Here is a 15,599-nt window from a genome sequence, read left to right on the forward strand (position 1 = left end):
TGCTGGGCTCAATGGTCCCTCCTCTCCTTTCTCAGAGAGAAAATGCTGCTGCTGTGCAGGCTGTGACCCAGGGAGCTGCATGGTGGCTGGCAGCAGTGGCCTCAAGCTTGCACAAGCAGCCTGCAGGAGAGAGCAAGTCAGTAATCCTTAGCTGGCAGTCAGGATGCTCTTGGATAAATAAGGCTGGGACAGTGGAGAAGCTGCCTGAGGACTGCAGGGTGCTGCTCAGCAGCTTTCTGGCCCCTGCTCTGAAAGCTGAGGGCCAGTGATTAACTCCAGGGCTGGGGCAGCTGATGAAGGTTTGAGGTCTTCATCACTCCACACTCAGGGCAGCCAGCCTTGCTGGCTGCTCCTCCCTGTCCCTGCAGCACCCACCATCAGCCTCCCCTGCAAGACGAGTGGGGAAGGCAAGGAAATACTTTTGAGGTGATTTGAGGGAGCTCGAGCTGCAGCTTGCTGTGCACACAGGTACCCCATGACAGAAGCTCTGCCCAGCCCCAGCAGCATCTTTTCTCCAAAGAGGCAGGGAAGTAGGATGTCACTGCAAAGTGTAAGAATTAAAAAACTCATCTGGTTTCTTTAAACCCAAGGAGAAAAAAAAAACTCAACTTTTTTTTTTTAAACCCAAGGAGAAAACTCAAAAAGCCATCTAGGACAAATAGGCTGGATAACCCCTTTAGCAGTCCCAAGTACAGTCCTTCTAGCTATAGAAAGCACAGCATGGCTGGAAAAAAATCACACACCCCTGTCAGTTTCTCATTTAATGTGCTTCATATCTGGTTTCACTCTGATTAATTGAAGCTGACACGGCTCAAAAAACCCAATGAAGCCTTAAATGAGAAAGAACTAGCTTGAGCCAACTAGGACTTGGCATGGTGGAGCACAGTGAGGGAGACACGGGAGACAGGGAGCATGAGTGTGTCAGACCAGATCTTCAGTGTCAAGTTCATCACAGTTTGTTGGGCTCTGGCTCTGGACCAGTACTGCCACAGTCACCAGAAAAGTGGAACCTGTGACTCCTGCATCTGCTGCAAATGACAATGACAGCAGCATCCCCCCAGATGCAGGAAGTAGGTGGTTGGGATCAAGAACAAATGCATAAGCAGTGCCTCCAAACTGATGGTCAGAATCAAAATATTGATCCATGAGCCTCTTTTACAAGAGGTTCAATTGAGGTTAGTGACTGCAGCAGCTATTTTCACTTCTTTTCTTTCATTACCTTAATTGTACCTGGTCAATTCAAAATAATTTTGATTTCACAGGACATATGTAGGCAGCCAGAGTAAATGACCACACAACCACAAGTGTCTTAAGAGGCTGCAGTACCTTTTATTAGTAGAGTATATTTTGTGGGTACTTCTTCCTCTTGAGGGCAGAATTCAGATCACTTCTAACAGGCACAGCACAGCTTTTACAGCTCCTGAAAACCTGGAAACTGATCGAGGTCATGCAGCTCAAACACTGCACTGGTTGTCTGGATTCTCTACACATTCTAAGAGGAGAAGGAGGTGCCTTTGGAGAGCAATTTGGGATGTACTGAGATGTTATTCACTCCTGAATGATGGGCAGGGAGCCACTGCCTCCGATGGCATCGTGTAGCACCCATGGGCTGAGTTGGAGGAAGCCACTCTGAAGGCAGCAGGGCGTGCCAGGGTGAGCTAAACTCACTGCTGAGTGCAGGCCCCTCTCCTGGGTGAGACCTGCTTATTTTGACAATAAGACAAAGATTCAAGCATTTCTACTGTGAGAAAGGACATCTGTGCTCCAGGGCCTCATCAGACTACAGTGGTTTTGAATGTGCTCCTCCAAGTGCCAGGAAAGGGCACTTTATCCTTCAAATTTAATCCATTAAATTAGGAAGTAGCCTGCCATAGGACTTTTTCTGTGGCATTTGAGTTCCTGTGCAATCACAAGGACAAACCTTGGGGGTAAGAGAGAGAACAAGAGTCCTGAAACCTAGGACACAGGCATGTTCTGGAAAAGGAGAGACCTGGGTTCTGAAGTCCTTAATCCTGCTGTTGGTAGGTGCAGTGCCCAAGGAGCCAGAGAGCACAAGTGGCTCTGGACAGGTCCTCACCCGCCAGCAGCACTCTCCTCTTGCTCATTTTTCCTCCAGCTTCACAGGTCTCAGGTTCCTCTCTGCATGCAGAAATCTGGATTAGTGCCATCTAGGGCAAAGTTTGTGCTCCCTGAGGCACAGGAGGATCAAGGACTGGGTCCTTTGTTCTCTACATGGATGATCATTCTGGTAGGCTGGAAATAATGACAGACAAGACTTAGTGCCTGTCCTTCCTCCTCAGCCATCACCTGGCTGAGCCTGCACTGCTTCCTGGTGGTGGCAGGTGAGACCTGTCCACAGCTGACAGATCCTCTCAGAGACTTGGGGTACATGCTCCAGGGCATGTACCCAGAACCTGAGTTTGATGCATCCAGGGACTTGAGTTGAGGATTGTTCCATGCTGTGGGATGCTCCTCATCACGTGCTGGAGTTAGATGTTGTGGCAGCTCTGTGATGAAATGATGCCATCTTTACACTTTGAATGCTTCCCAAGTGTGGTAGTGAACATCCTGAGCACTGTTGTGTGCAATGTGAACAGCATGTACCTCAGATACCAGCAGAGGTGGGATGTCTAAAGCCATGTCCTATATACCTCACATCCTCTTTTGTGCACTGGTTTAACCTCAGAAAAGAGGCACAATGTTCCATTGCATTCCCAAACTCACTGTAAGGCCAATTTCAGAAATTTACATCTGATCTCCTGACAGTAATGATACCTAGGGAGGTGCATATGAAAAGACTAAATGTAATTTTTTCCCCCAGGATCTCCTTCCAACTCTTCATGGCTTAGGAACTTCTTAAATCTAACAAAAGCTTAAATGAAAGCTGGTCAGCAGTAGTATAAAAAGATAGGAGTCCTGTAATTCCTCCAATCAAAACTTTAAATAATAGAATATTTTCCGTCCTTTACTGCTTTACATTTCCTGATAGTTATACATTTTCATTAATAAATATATCTCTGTAGTACTATTGGTTGAAACAAAAATTTTCAAGAGATTATTTCTGCTAAGATGACTTTATCTGCCAGTTTTGCTCCTTTTCCATACAGAGATATATGAGCAATGATGTGCAGCAGCTGTTGGTGAAGAAACAATTTGGAGTGCAGAAAAGCAGACACATTCTCACTACAGATATCATAATCACCAGTAAAATAGTCCTGTCAAAACTGCTCCTGATTTTTGAAAATGCTTAGAAAAACTAGACCATTCATCTCCATGGTTTTATAGAGGCTGTAGTTGTTTGCACAGTGTTAGTGTGTCAGCACAGTGTAATGCTGCAGGCTTGAACAGATAGGAGCACTGTCTGTGCTTCTTGTACTTAGGGGGTTCCCCACAAAAGCCAGAGATTTCCTCCAGCAATGCCTGAGCAATGCAGCTGACCCCATCTGCACCCATCTCCCACCCTGCCCTTTGAGATGCTCTGCACAAGGGGTGGCAAGATAACTGAACCAAGCTCTGAATTTGCCTGCAGTCATTGATGTGATGTGTCTCTTTTCCAGATATGTGCATTGCCACTGCAATTTCTCTCCTCATGATTCTGATCTGTGCAATGGCTACATATGGTGCATACAAGGTAATTACGTTTGGGGAAGACACGAAAAAAGTGAACCACACAACTCCATAGAAACAAAATTTAGAACATTGTTTTCTATCAATTGCTTCTTTACTTGTTTAGCTGAAAATTGGGAGAGGGAAAATAAGTTGAAGAGGCAGCAGAACTGATTGCTTAGATCAGTGGTACCCCAGGGCCCCCTGCTGCAGTTGTGTTGATTGTCTGCAGTTTCAAATAGGAGTAAGCTCTGGGCTAATGGTGAATTCAGAGAACTGAATCTTGTACCTATCAAAGTTAAGGGAATTTTTTCCCATTCACCTCCCAAGCCTGTGGTTTGTTCCAACATTAATCCTATTAATTAGAAAGGAAAAGTATTGTGTGGTTTCTAAATCTCCTAATGTAACGACTTGTGGGAGTTGCACCGCACACATGACTGCAGTAGAGCAGCCAAATTGCCTTGGCCAAACCTTTTGGCTGAATGTTATGTTTCTTTAAGCCTGATTTAATACTCCATAATGTCAAATATTCCTTAGATTCCTGTAGGAAGACATATATTCCTCTATTTTAACTTATGGCTGATGAGTTTCTAATTTATTTCCTTTTTAGCAACATGCAGCTTGGATCATCCCTTTCTTCTGTTACCAGATCTTTGACTTTGCCCTCAACACGTTGGTTGCCATCAGTGTACTCGTCTATCCCAGCACAATTCAGGACTACCTCCATCAGCTGGTAAATCACTTGATGTTCACAGACCTTTGGGGGCTTTGGGGGGCGAAAAAATATAAGGTGGAGTTTCTGCCCTGTTTCTTGCCAGTGATATCCTTCTCATACAGTCCTTGAGAAGTTCCTTCAGTCCTTGCCAGACTGAATTCAACATCCTTGCAAGGCTACATTACTAACTGACTACAATATTTGTGAAAAGCTCAGAAATTTTGCAATGATGTGAAAGCTCTCAGCACCATTAGAATGAGACTCATATTGCAAGACATGGATGATAAATAATTGCTTTTGCATTCAGAATTATTGTGTTCATATCCAGTGGCTTATTTTTGGCACTATTTCAAGGGTATTTTGTTGCTCCTTTTCATTTATTTGGCAGCTATAACACATTAATTAGTCAGGAGTTTGAGTGTAGATTTGGTTTTGCTAGAAAATATTTTGGATTCTGTCCTGGAGTCTCCCTTCTTATTCTGCTTTGGCCAAACATTGCATAGGTGTACAAGATATGATCACAACCCCCTAGAGCAAAGACAAGAGCCCACCAGCCTCTGTCTCACCACAGGACCACGTCCCACGGCCAGCAGGGCTCACGTGGAGTTGCAGAGCTCTGGAGAAGCCAGTGCTGCAAATGTCTCTGAAAATCTGCCTTGAGAACCTGACTACAGATTAGCTTGGCTGTGAACTTTGTTGTGTGGATGGAAAGCTGGCCAGTATAAATAACTGGGTAATGAGAAAATAAATATATAAATATATATTTAATAAATATATAAATAATAAGGTAATGAGAAACAGCAGGCAGATAAGTAGCCACACAAATCTGCAGGAAGAGGCAATGTGTCATCCCAGTGAGAGCTGGGATGGATCAGGAGCCTGTTATCCTTCATCTTATTTAACACCCACCTGCATTCACAGCTGATGGTGCACTGGGAGAGAAGCAGAGGCATAAATCAAAAGGTTCTCAGAGATTTGAGTGGAAAAGAGCAAATTACAGCCATGGTTTGGGAGTGCTACAGCTGGCACTGCTGCTGGAGATTTGCTGCCTTTCCTTTGCCTACAGACCTTTGCTGCTGCATCAGTGCCAGCCCTGCTCTTCTGGCAGCACAAGCATCTGTGTGGCTGCAGAACTCCCCCACCTCCCAGAGCATGAGCTGTAACCACATTTTACTCAGTCTTGGTTACTGTGCAAGAATATGATGGGGACAAAAACAGGCTGGTAGATGTTCACTTAAAAGCTCTGCTCTTCTGCTGAAAATCTGGTGCTACGTTTGGAGCTGACTCACTAGAAGGGCAAAGACCAGCTGTTCCTCTTGAAATGTGTGCTAAAACAGCCATTTATTTCCTTGCAGATAAAAAAATAACAGGTCCTTCTGTAGCAGAAATAGAAGGAGCAGGTCTTGGAAGGGATTTGGTGCAGCAGAGCATTCTGTCATCTGTACTGCTGCATCTTTGGTTGCACACATCTTTGTCTTGCTGTTGTAAATCATATTCTGGACTGGTAATGAAATGTCACAGGTCTTCAGGAGTGCTAAACTGTCAGTGCTCAAAAGGGCAAGGGGGATTTCCAGGATAATTATAGGCTGATTAGCCTGACATTGCTACCAAGCAGAATAATAACAGAAGGGCTGGGGCTGAGAGGATGGTCAATTGATAATGGATTAGTCCAGAAAAAAATTATTAATGACTACCAGCACAGTTTCATGAAAAATCAGTCCTGCAGGCAAACTCATTTTCCTTCACTGACAAGATTGCTGACTCCATCAGTAAAGATGGGCAGGGGCATAATGGCTTTGATGAGATGTTTGACTTGGCAGCATGATGCTCAGAGCAACAATAAAGCACCAGATCAATACAGGATGTATCACATGGATTAGGAGAGGTTAGCTGGCAGACTGCAAAGGGCTGTGGTCAAGCCGACCATCTGCCAGTGAGTTTCTATTTTGAGTAGAGGAAGGTCTCCAGCAATCAGCAGTAGATTTCATGCTCCTCCTGACTTCCATTAATAATGTTGGACCCCAAGAGGCACTTCACAAAAGCTGATGTAAGCCATGGGAGAGTTTCTCCAGGCTCATTGTTTAGAGGGATTGAGTCCTTTGGTGGGAGGCTGTGAGCAGGAATATAATCTGGCTGTTCTGTCATCCCCTGGAAGACCCTACCCTGCATTGCCCAGAGTGAGCACATCTCTGTGTTTCCCAGTGGCAGTACTTGTGACTTTTCCCAGCAAATTCACTTCTAATAAAATCTGTGGCTGACACTGAGCTAGACTGCCTGAGAACTTGAGTTCAGCCACTAATGTTGCTACAGAGATAAATGCAAAGAAATGTAAAAGCCTGAGCAATACAGATGAGCATACGGTTTGACAACTGTGCCTGGGATGCAGTGACCCTGTAAGCAGCCTGGGGATTTAAGTCCCTAGGTTGTTTTGCTGTTTGCAAAAATTGCTCTTGGGATTTGTAGACAGAAAAAAGAGCAATTAATATTAAGGGAGTAGAGACTTCCCTTCTCTGTCGGTAGTGTGGATTTCCTTCATCTATTTATGGAGTCTGGTTGTAAAAAAGCAATGCTTGAAAGTCAGAGAACATGCAGAAAAGTTCTTAAAAAACTATATAAAAGCTGGATATATTGTAGTATGATGAGAGGCAATCAGCTTTTCCTGCTTCATTTGCTGAGAAAGAAGACCAAGAGATAGTGCCATTAGAGGTTTCATAAGCAAAATAATGAGGTATTAAAAGGCTGTTTAAATTAGATGTAAGGCATAATGCTAATGAGCAGCTGGAAGCTAGTACAAGTTAAGTTCATTTAGAAACAAGGATTAGTTTGTATTTTATCATTTGTGTTGGAGATTAGTGATGGGGAAAAACTACCAAGAGCTGTGATGAATTTTGAACAGTTAGTGTCACCCGTTCAAAAAAGTTTTGAAGCTGTTTTGCATCTGCTTTGAAGCTGATAATGCCTCCTGTGTCTTAGCTGCGGTCCCAAGTACAAGTGGCTCAACTGGAGCCCCCTGTTCCTTTACCTGGAAGGGCTGCATCTGTTGGCATAAAGTTATTACATTTGGTTCAGAGTAAGCACCTCTGTCTGAGTGGGCAGAAGCAGAGGGGAGCTGTGAAGGGCAAATCCACTGTCATCAGATACTCAGACATGGGACAAGATGAAAATCAATGCACCATAAAAGCAGTGCAACTCGGGTGTGATCCCTCCTGATGGTTTGCAAACCCAAAGCCCTCGGGGGTTGTCTTGCCCTCACCTCCTTTGCAGTGGTCTGCCAGAGTGGCAGGAACAAGGATTGTGGTTCTTCCTGGCATTCTTACAGTTTCTGTTCCTTTAAAACGGCTTTGCATTTGAGAAATTATATTTTAGGGGCACAGCTCCATAAGGTAAATGAAAACCCCCAACTGTTCTTTAAATCCATTATATGGAAGAAAGTTTGCATTTGGTAACAGAATACATTTAGCAGTCTCAGAATAACTTTTTGTTTGCTCTAAGGTGAGAAAAACCCTGTTTCTTTCACCATTTCTACGTCACTATTATCTGGAATTGTTATATGGTTACTTTGGTATCATACTACAGTTGCTTTTACATCTGCCAGATGTCAGTCTGTGGGTGATGAGTTACAGCTACTGTGAAACTCTCCATGTACTTTTAGTGAGATGATGAGCACATATCAGTGAGCTGGTCAGGGCCATCGCTGAAAATGTTGCAATGGTGTTTGGTAACATCAGTCTATACTGGCTTCTTCTTTCCTAGGAACAGTCTCTTTGGAAACTTCTTGTTGCCTTTTGATACCTAGCTGCTCAGGTGTGCTACTTAATTGCCATGGGTTGCAAGAGCATCTTAGCCTCAAGGGTCATGTCAAATAAGTAAAGGTTATAAGTTTTGCATTTAGTAAGTTTTATGGTGATTGTGTGATCAAAGTTTCTAAGAGTTACACTGGATATCTTGGTCATTATCATTGTCATTTAAAAAGCAAAAACTTTTGCATACAGCAAATGCAACATGTGTAAAATAAAAATCTTTAGTTCTTGGTCTAAGCAAAGGTCTAAAGCAGTTTGACCTAAAGCACATTTCTTTCATTTAACCCCAATAAATCTTTGGTAAATGAGTGTTTTAAAGCCTTCAAATTAAACACTTCATCTTCTGTCATCTGATAACAGCACATGAAATGGCTTGAAGCAGAGGTGCAGAACAGGCTGGTCTGTAAGTGAGTTATGCAAACTTTTTTCTAATCAAAGTGCAGGACTATGACAGTTCATCTAAACAAAATTTCAAAGTATATTAAGTAGCTTTCTGTGGGACTGCCTGCAATGCTGCTGCCTAACAATTCAGGTGGTACCAGTCATGCTTTTAAATTTATGGAGAAATGCCTAGAGAACATGAAAGAGATTAACCTAAAGAAATTTTTCCTATAAATTAAAGCTTAAAACCAAAAGATCCTTTCTGACATTTTTAATGCCATTTTATAATTCCAAAGAAGTACCACTAACTTCATAGCAGAGCTTTACAAATTCTACAGACATGTTCCTGTTTTCTTTCAATTTTGTAAGATTTCGATACTTGGGGGATTGTAACTTGGAATGACAATCCACACTGTATTTTAAAGTGAATTTTTTGTGATCCAAGGGGAAAGAAGACATGAAAGGTCATGCAAGCAGGCTGAGGGAATGAGATATGGCTTTTGCCTTTGTCATTTTATTCTTGCGCATTTGTATGATACCAATGCAGTAGAAATATAATTTCCGTGCACATTTTATTTTTAAGCGTCTGATAGGGCTTTGATATGAATAAGCAGTATTTTTTTTAAAATTAGAAGTGTATCAGGTAATTACTATGCACACAGCCATCTCCGTGTCCATGACAAGGTTATAAATGACACTTTAATTATGACTTTAGCATGCCAGTGCAACACCATTGGAACTACCTTTTGTTTGTATTGAAAATTTCGTCATGTTCTGCTCCAAAATCATTCCTGGATTTCCAATAATAGGCTTAATTTTTCCCACCCAGTTGTATTTCAGTCTCAGCTTCATCAAGCCTTGCACAACATCTGACACCGATATTTTTCCAGAAGTTGCAATATCGAGCCTGGTGCCTGGAACCTTCCCAGCATCAGGATTTCAGCTATTGTTCTTTCCACAGGGGAACAAACTCCCAAGCCAGGAGCAGAATTTCTTGTCCCACCTCATGTATCCACATCAATATTTTAAGTTCATCATTGCAGTCAGTGAAGACCAGTGGTTTGATTCATCTGAACAACCTGTTTTCAGTGGGAATTAATGACATTTTGGGAACAGTTGCAGCCATGGGATGGAGCCCCAAGGGCTGCCTAATGTCACCAGTTCCAGTGTGGTCCCTGTACCCTGTGAGACTGGAGCCAGCTGAGGTGCTTTCTACCATCTTTCCTGCTTCTTTGCCAAAGCTGCAGGTATAATAAATTGGTTTTCCTAGAGTACTGAAGGGGTTTGTAGTTGTGACTTCAGATCAGACTGCTCATAGGCTGGCCCAGCCCAGTTAGCACAAAGCCAAAGGGGTTTCTTCCATGCTGACCCAATGCTCCTGGTTTATCCATCAGAGAACTGAAAGCTTTGTCTCCCACACAGGAAGCCTGCAAACTCCAGAAGAGACTGAGTTTAGTTTTCACATCCTGCACCAAGATCTCCAGGCACCTGTGTGTGGGGGTGACCATGGCACGCATGGGTGCAGCACCCACTGCCTCACTGGGTGCTTACACCTCTCATCTCTTCACGACAGAGTCAGAAAGCTGAGCTGAAGGGGACAAACCTCAGTATTTGTTCCTCATGTGCTCTCCTGGCTTTGCTGAAATATTTGCTGAAACACTGGTGCTGATATAAGGGAAGGCCTGGCTGAGCAGCACAGCCTGCCCCAGACTTGACCAGGGTTCATGGCTCCAGCAGATGTTCCTGCTTTTCAAGGAAGTGGGAACTTTCTTGGCCATTAGCCTGCCCTCTTCTTGCCCCCATGTAAATCCTTTTTGAGCTGATGTCTAGAAACAGCCCATTAGATTATGGCCAGAAACACAGCTTGCAGTCATCCAGTCTTTGACCAGTGGCTGGTTCCCAAAAACCAGGTTCTTCTTTGGAGAACCGAAGTCTTAATAGGAATTTTTTATTACATTCACAAACTATTTTGACTATTCTTTTAATAGTATATCAGTACTGAAAAAATAATTTGGGTATAGATTTACTATAACTGTCCTTAACTGACTGGATTTTCTAACTCCCTAAATGATGGTGTCCCTTCTGCAAAGAGGAGGGCAGGTTGGGGTATTAATACTCAAATTTTATATATAGAGCTTTTGTTTAATTTTTCAGTGCGTTGTTTCTTTGCATATACTCTTGCTTTCTTGCATCCACTATATTTAGAATAACTTTCTGTGGGGGGAAAAAAAAAGAAAAAAAGCAGTAACTTATTGAATTATACCAAGCTAGTTCCCTAGCTCTACCTCGACAAAGAAGATAACATGATAGAAACTTCAGTCATGGAATTCAGTAGAGGGACAGAAACATTGCTGTCAAGAAGTGGAAAATGTGCTTATGTAACATGTATCTGCAGACGGTTACAGCTGCTGTTGATGTTAACAACTCTGAACAGTTCGTGGAAGCGCTAAATAAAGAGCTATTCTCAGTAGCAGCTGTCCAAAAAAAAGATAATTTCCTGATGCACTGGGCTGAGTGCTGGAATAAGGGTTATTAAGGGGTTACTCTGGATTTACACCATCGTTGCCAAGAATACAGTTATAGCTCGGTCTAGTTAATTGTCCTGACAAGGATGCAGAGCTGGCCTGGTTAAGTAATTAGAACTGTAAGGGAAAAGGGAGTTGTGTGGAAGGAACTATTGCGTTCAGATATAATGAGCTACTGTTGCAGTGGAGTTATCTTTTGTGGAGAACAGCTCTGTCTGTGAACAATGGTTTATTCTAACTGAAACAGGAACTTGTATCTTGCAGTGTTTCAGAACTATTTGGAACTTTCATTTCAAATGGGTGTAGAGATTTTAAGCAATAAAAAATACAGTAAAACATTTTTAGGGGCTGTTTTTCAGTCACTGATCCTAAAGCGTTTCACAGCTTTAAATCACTAAAGACTGTGTTAAGCAGGAAAATTCATTTTGTCACTTCTATGTCATGTATGTGGTAAGAGAAAGGCCTGGGGCAGATTTCCACATTTCAACTTGGAATCATGAGGTGTCCCCCTGTAGGACCCATGACTCCATGGGACACACACTTAGCAGCACTAACAACTGCTCCTAGAGAAGTAGTCCAAATTTAGCCAAAATAAGATAAAGTAGAATAGACTCAAGGTATATTGAGATGTCATAAGATATTAGGTGAAAGGATTATTCTGTCCAGTTTTTCCTGCTTTCTGGAAAGAGCTGCCACTGTTCTTTGGCAACCAGTGCCAGTGCAATGATTACTCAGTAAGTACGAGATTTGCTTGCCATTTCTATGGTGGAAGATTTCCTGCTGCAAAGCTCGCAGACTTCTGCTAGTTTGTGTCAGATACAAACCCAGTGTGCACAGAGGAAGAGAGAGCCCACACCACATCCAAAGCAAAGAGCCATTCCCTCATCCTCCAGGGAGCCTCTGGCAGCTGAGTGTTCACAGTGCCTGTTGTAGCCACAGTTACTGAAACTGGTTGTTGGTGGGCAGAGCTCTGGATTTAGTAGATCACAGAAAGCTTTGTAAGCTGTTAATTATAGAATGCACTAGTTGAATGGCTCTTAAATTACTTCTGAGACTGACTCACCGTGTTTTACTTATTTTTGCTTACACAGCCCAACAATTTTCCCTACAAGGAAGAGATTATGTCTGTGAACCCTACGTGTCTGGTTGTGATTATCCTCCTTTTCATAAGTATCATTTTGGCTTTTAAGGTAAGTGTACTGTTGTGTATAAAGTCCACTTCTGGTCATGGGTGGAATGTCCCTTGCTGGGGGGGTCTGTCTTTAGAAGAGTTCTGGGTAACTACAGCCCCAGCAGCCTGATACCTATAAGAAACAGGGTTACAGAAATAATGAAAAAGTTGTGAAAAATCTCACAGACAAACACAAGAGCATGTAGTCCACAATGGGGAAGTGTGATGCTTGTAGGAGGAACTCATGGCTTGTGAATCCTTTGAAGCAGTGGACAAGGGAGAGCCTGTTGAAACAGACTTCTTGTTTTTTCAGAACGTGTTTGGCAGTGTGTCTCATGAAAAACTTTAAAAATCACCCTAAAATGTGTAGGGAGAAGAGAAAAGGTCACCTCACTGACTGTAGCTAGGGAATAAAGATAAATTGTCAGCCTTTCCAACACTGTGACCCGTGCAGTTCAGAGATCTGGGAAGGGGAAGGAAATCTAGCAACATTTTCTTGCAATGTCATTCAAAATAGGGAAAGTAATTAGCCAAGAAATCTTTGCAGGACAATCTCATGGGATGGACTGACTGAACAAGGAAATGGTAGAGAAACTCAGTGGTAAAAAATTCAAAGTAGTGGGCACTGAGGAAGCATGCTCTTGTTTCACAAACACTGCTGTGGACTCTGAAGTAAGAATGACCACCTATAAAAGTGATCTTGCAGCTGTTACAGATAGACCTGTGAAAATGTTAGCTTAGCTCATTTCTGGTCAAACAAGTAAATCAAATGCTAAGAACATTAAGAACGGAATAGAAAAACCAAAAATATAAATGGTATCATTTCTTAGCCAGTTCTGATGCCCACCATCTCTGGAAGCATGGCTTCCCTTCTGGTGCCCTGTCTCAGAAAGAATTTTGTAGAGCAGGTAAATAAATCCGAGCAGTCTCTACTGGGAGGAGCACCATAAAGAACTGTCAGACCTGGCAACAGAAGGACACATGGAATGAAAATTTGTTTGCAAACCTGGTGGGTGAGAGGGCTGGAGGTGGCAGGTACCAGGCAAAGAGGAGATGTAGCATCACCCAGAGCAGCTGGAAAGGGCTCAAGTGAAACCACCGCATCCAGGCTGACTGTCCAGTGCAGCAGCCCCCTCCTGCTGTGGGTCAGAAATTCAAAAGGAGCTCAGAATAACATCAGACAAATTCATGTAGGAAAAACAATCACCTGTGGTTCCTACTAGTACCCTGAGCATTGGACCTCTTGTAAAATATGCTGGTTTGTTTGCCCTTTTCTTGCACCCTTCTACGAGTTTCTCACACCACAGTGCTGCTGGTTTTATATTTCTTGTGTGGGACTGTATTTCAGATTAGTCTTGCTCTTTCTGCAAAGCAGTTTTGCATTAGATTAGAGAAGTCCCAAAGAGTCACAGTGACACCAAAGATGTTGCTTCTAGACAACACAGTTGACAACATATACAGGGAATGTTACTGTGGCAAAAGAGGTTGATTAGGTTATTGAAGCTACTTCAAAACTGGGGAAAGAAACCCAACAGATCGGGTGTATTAAAGTGCTGTTGGAAGCCGTGCTCACTTTTCTGCTGTGATTTAGCAATAGAGTTTAGCTTTCTGGCCTTATATGTTCACAACCATACAGCGGATTTTATTTGCACTTCTAAGAAATATGTGTGAATTTAATAAGTCCATAGATTTTTCAGGTTCCACAAGGAATGTGTTTTAAAAAATTTCTCCGATGCAACCAACAGCTTGTTTTTACTCCACATGGGTCTGGTGTTTCATTAACTAAGTATGTCAAGAAAGCTTCAAGCTTATTTAAAAAAAAGGCAGCTAAAATTGGAATGGCAGAAATGCTTACTACAGAGACAAGAAGCCTAAGAAGTTAATAGTGCCAAAGACTCATTTTGTTTTTATACAAGAGTATATGTGGCTTATATAATGCTCATTCTAACAATGTATTATCATATAAATGAGTCACATAAAATGTTACTTACACAGAAACACATGCTAAATTCCAGTTAGCATTTTCATTTGAATGTCTTATGTTTCCAGAAGAGCTGCTATGCAGATTTACAAAGTCTGCTCCATCAAATAAAAGCTGAACACACACATGCACACACACACACAGATGCATCATCATTTCAGAAGTTTCATCTCTGATAGACTTAACAGATGGTACCACATTTATATATTGAAACTGGAAAGGTACTGTGTGTAAAAAAATATGCCTCTTCTCCCTCTGGAGTTTAACTAGAAACAGGGAGAGGAACCAAAACATTGTGACCTAGGAAAAGCTACAGTAGGAAAAGCTGCATTCAACTGGTAGGAAACACAAAACAGAATCACCTAATTCCTCAGGAATATTTGGTATTATGACACTTTTGTTTTGGGTGAAGCTACATTCAGAGAAGAACACTAGTGAGCAGAAAGCAAGATTATGCAGTATTAGATGCTGGATTTGTGTTCTGCAGTCATGGTTTTGTGAACAAGAGAGGATGGTAAGAAAGCCAGCTAACCACACACAAGCACTTGTCTTTTTAGTCCTTATCATTTACTTGCATCTGAAGCACCTAATGGGAATTTCAGGTGGTTTCACACAGAACACTTTTCAGAGTAGACCAAAATACATTATTCCATTTACTGTCCTTGTCTAGAAACTGAGCTGGAGTTGAATACCATGAAACATAAATGTTTCCTATCTGTCTGAGGAAGGGCATCCATCAGCACAAATGTATTTATATACACGTACGGAGGACTTCAAATTGTATATAGCCAACACAGTGACTTTTGAATTGTGTCCTCTGCAGCTGGTTTGGAGGAGGGCCTTGGTTTCCTCCAGCCAACCCCAGCTTCTGAGACAGAACAATTGAGGCTTCAACCTCCCCATCATGGGGAAGCTCCTTAGGCCCAAATGAGCTCAGATGAGCACAAACATAATGAGCCAGATTAAGCCTTTTCCCCAGGCTGCCCCAAGCACTCTGACACTTCAGAGTATGGCCTCTTCCTTGGCCTTTCTGAACAGTAGGTAGGAAGAGGTAGCTGCCAGTATGATGTGTTCTCCATAATATGCCTATAAGCTGCATGTCCAAGGTATTGAGCCCAGAGATGAGACCACTCTGCATGTCCTGGTGTCCTCAGCAGATGGGAAAGGATAAGGATGAAGTTCTGGGTTCACCCTGAGAGATTTGGTATCTCAGCCCAAGGGCATTCTTCCTGGCAGGGGGAGCCCTGACCTGCAAGACATCACCTGGATCTGCTTCCTTCCTGCAGGGCTGCTGGGGCAGCAGCTGGGACCATGAGCACAGCCCCAACAGCCAAGCTCTGATCCTACTCCCAGGAATTCCAAGACATTGCCACATGGTTATGGGCTATTTTGCCCAACCAAGGTTATACCACCTGTTCCA

The 15,599-nt window shown here is 42.7% G+C and overlaps 1 protein-coding gene across 1 annotated transcript in view; it reads left to right on the forward strand.

Annotated features, from left to right (window-relative positions):
* Nucleotides 1-15,599, forward strand: part of LAPTM4B (lysosomal protein transmembrane 4 beta) — a 60,210-nt gene that overhangs the window by 21,769 nt on the left and 22,842 nt on the right. Inside the window, exons 3-5 of the mRNA XM_039706274.1 lie at nt 3,558-3,631; nt 4,217-4,339; nt 12,119-12,217. Coding sequence (XP_039562208.1) covers nt 3,558-3,631; nt 4,217-4,339; nt 12,119-12,217 — 296 coding nt within the window. The remainder of the gene's footprint in view (nt 1-3,557; nt 3,632-4,216; nt 4,340-12,118; nt 12,218-15,599) is intronic.

This window comes from Passer montanus, unplaced genomic scaffold, assembly GCF_014805655.1.
Source record: "Passer montanus isolate IOZ18808 unplaced genomic scaffold, ASM1480565v1 scaffold19, whole genome shotgun sequence".
NCBI lineage: Eukaryota > Metazoa > Chordata > Aves > Passeriformes > Passeridae > Passer > Passer montanus.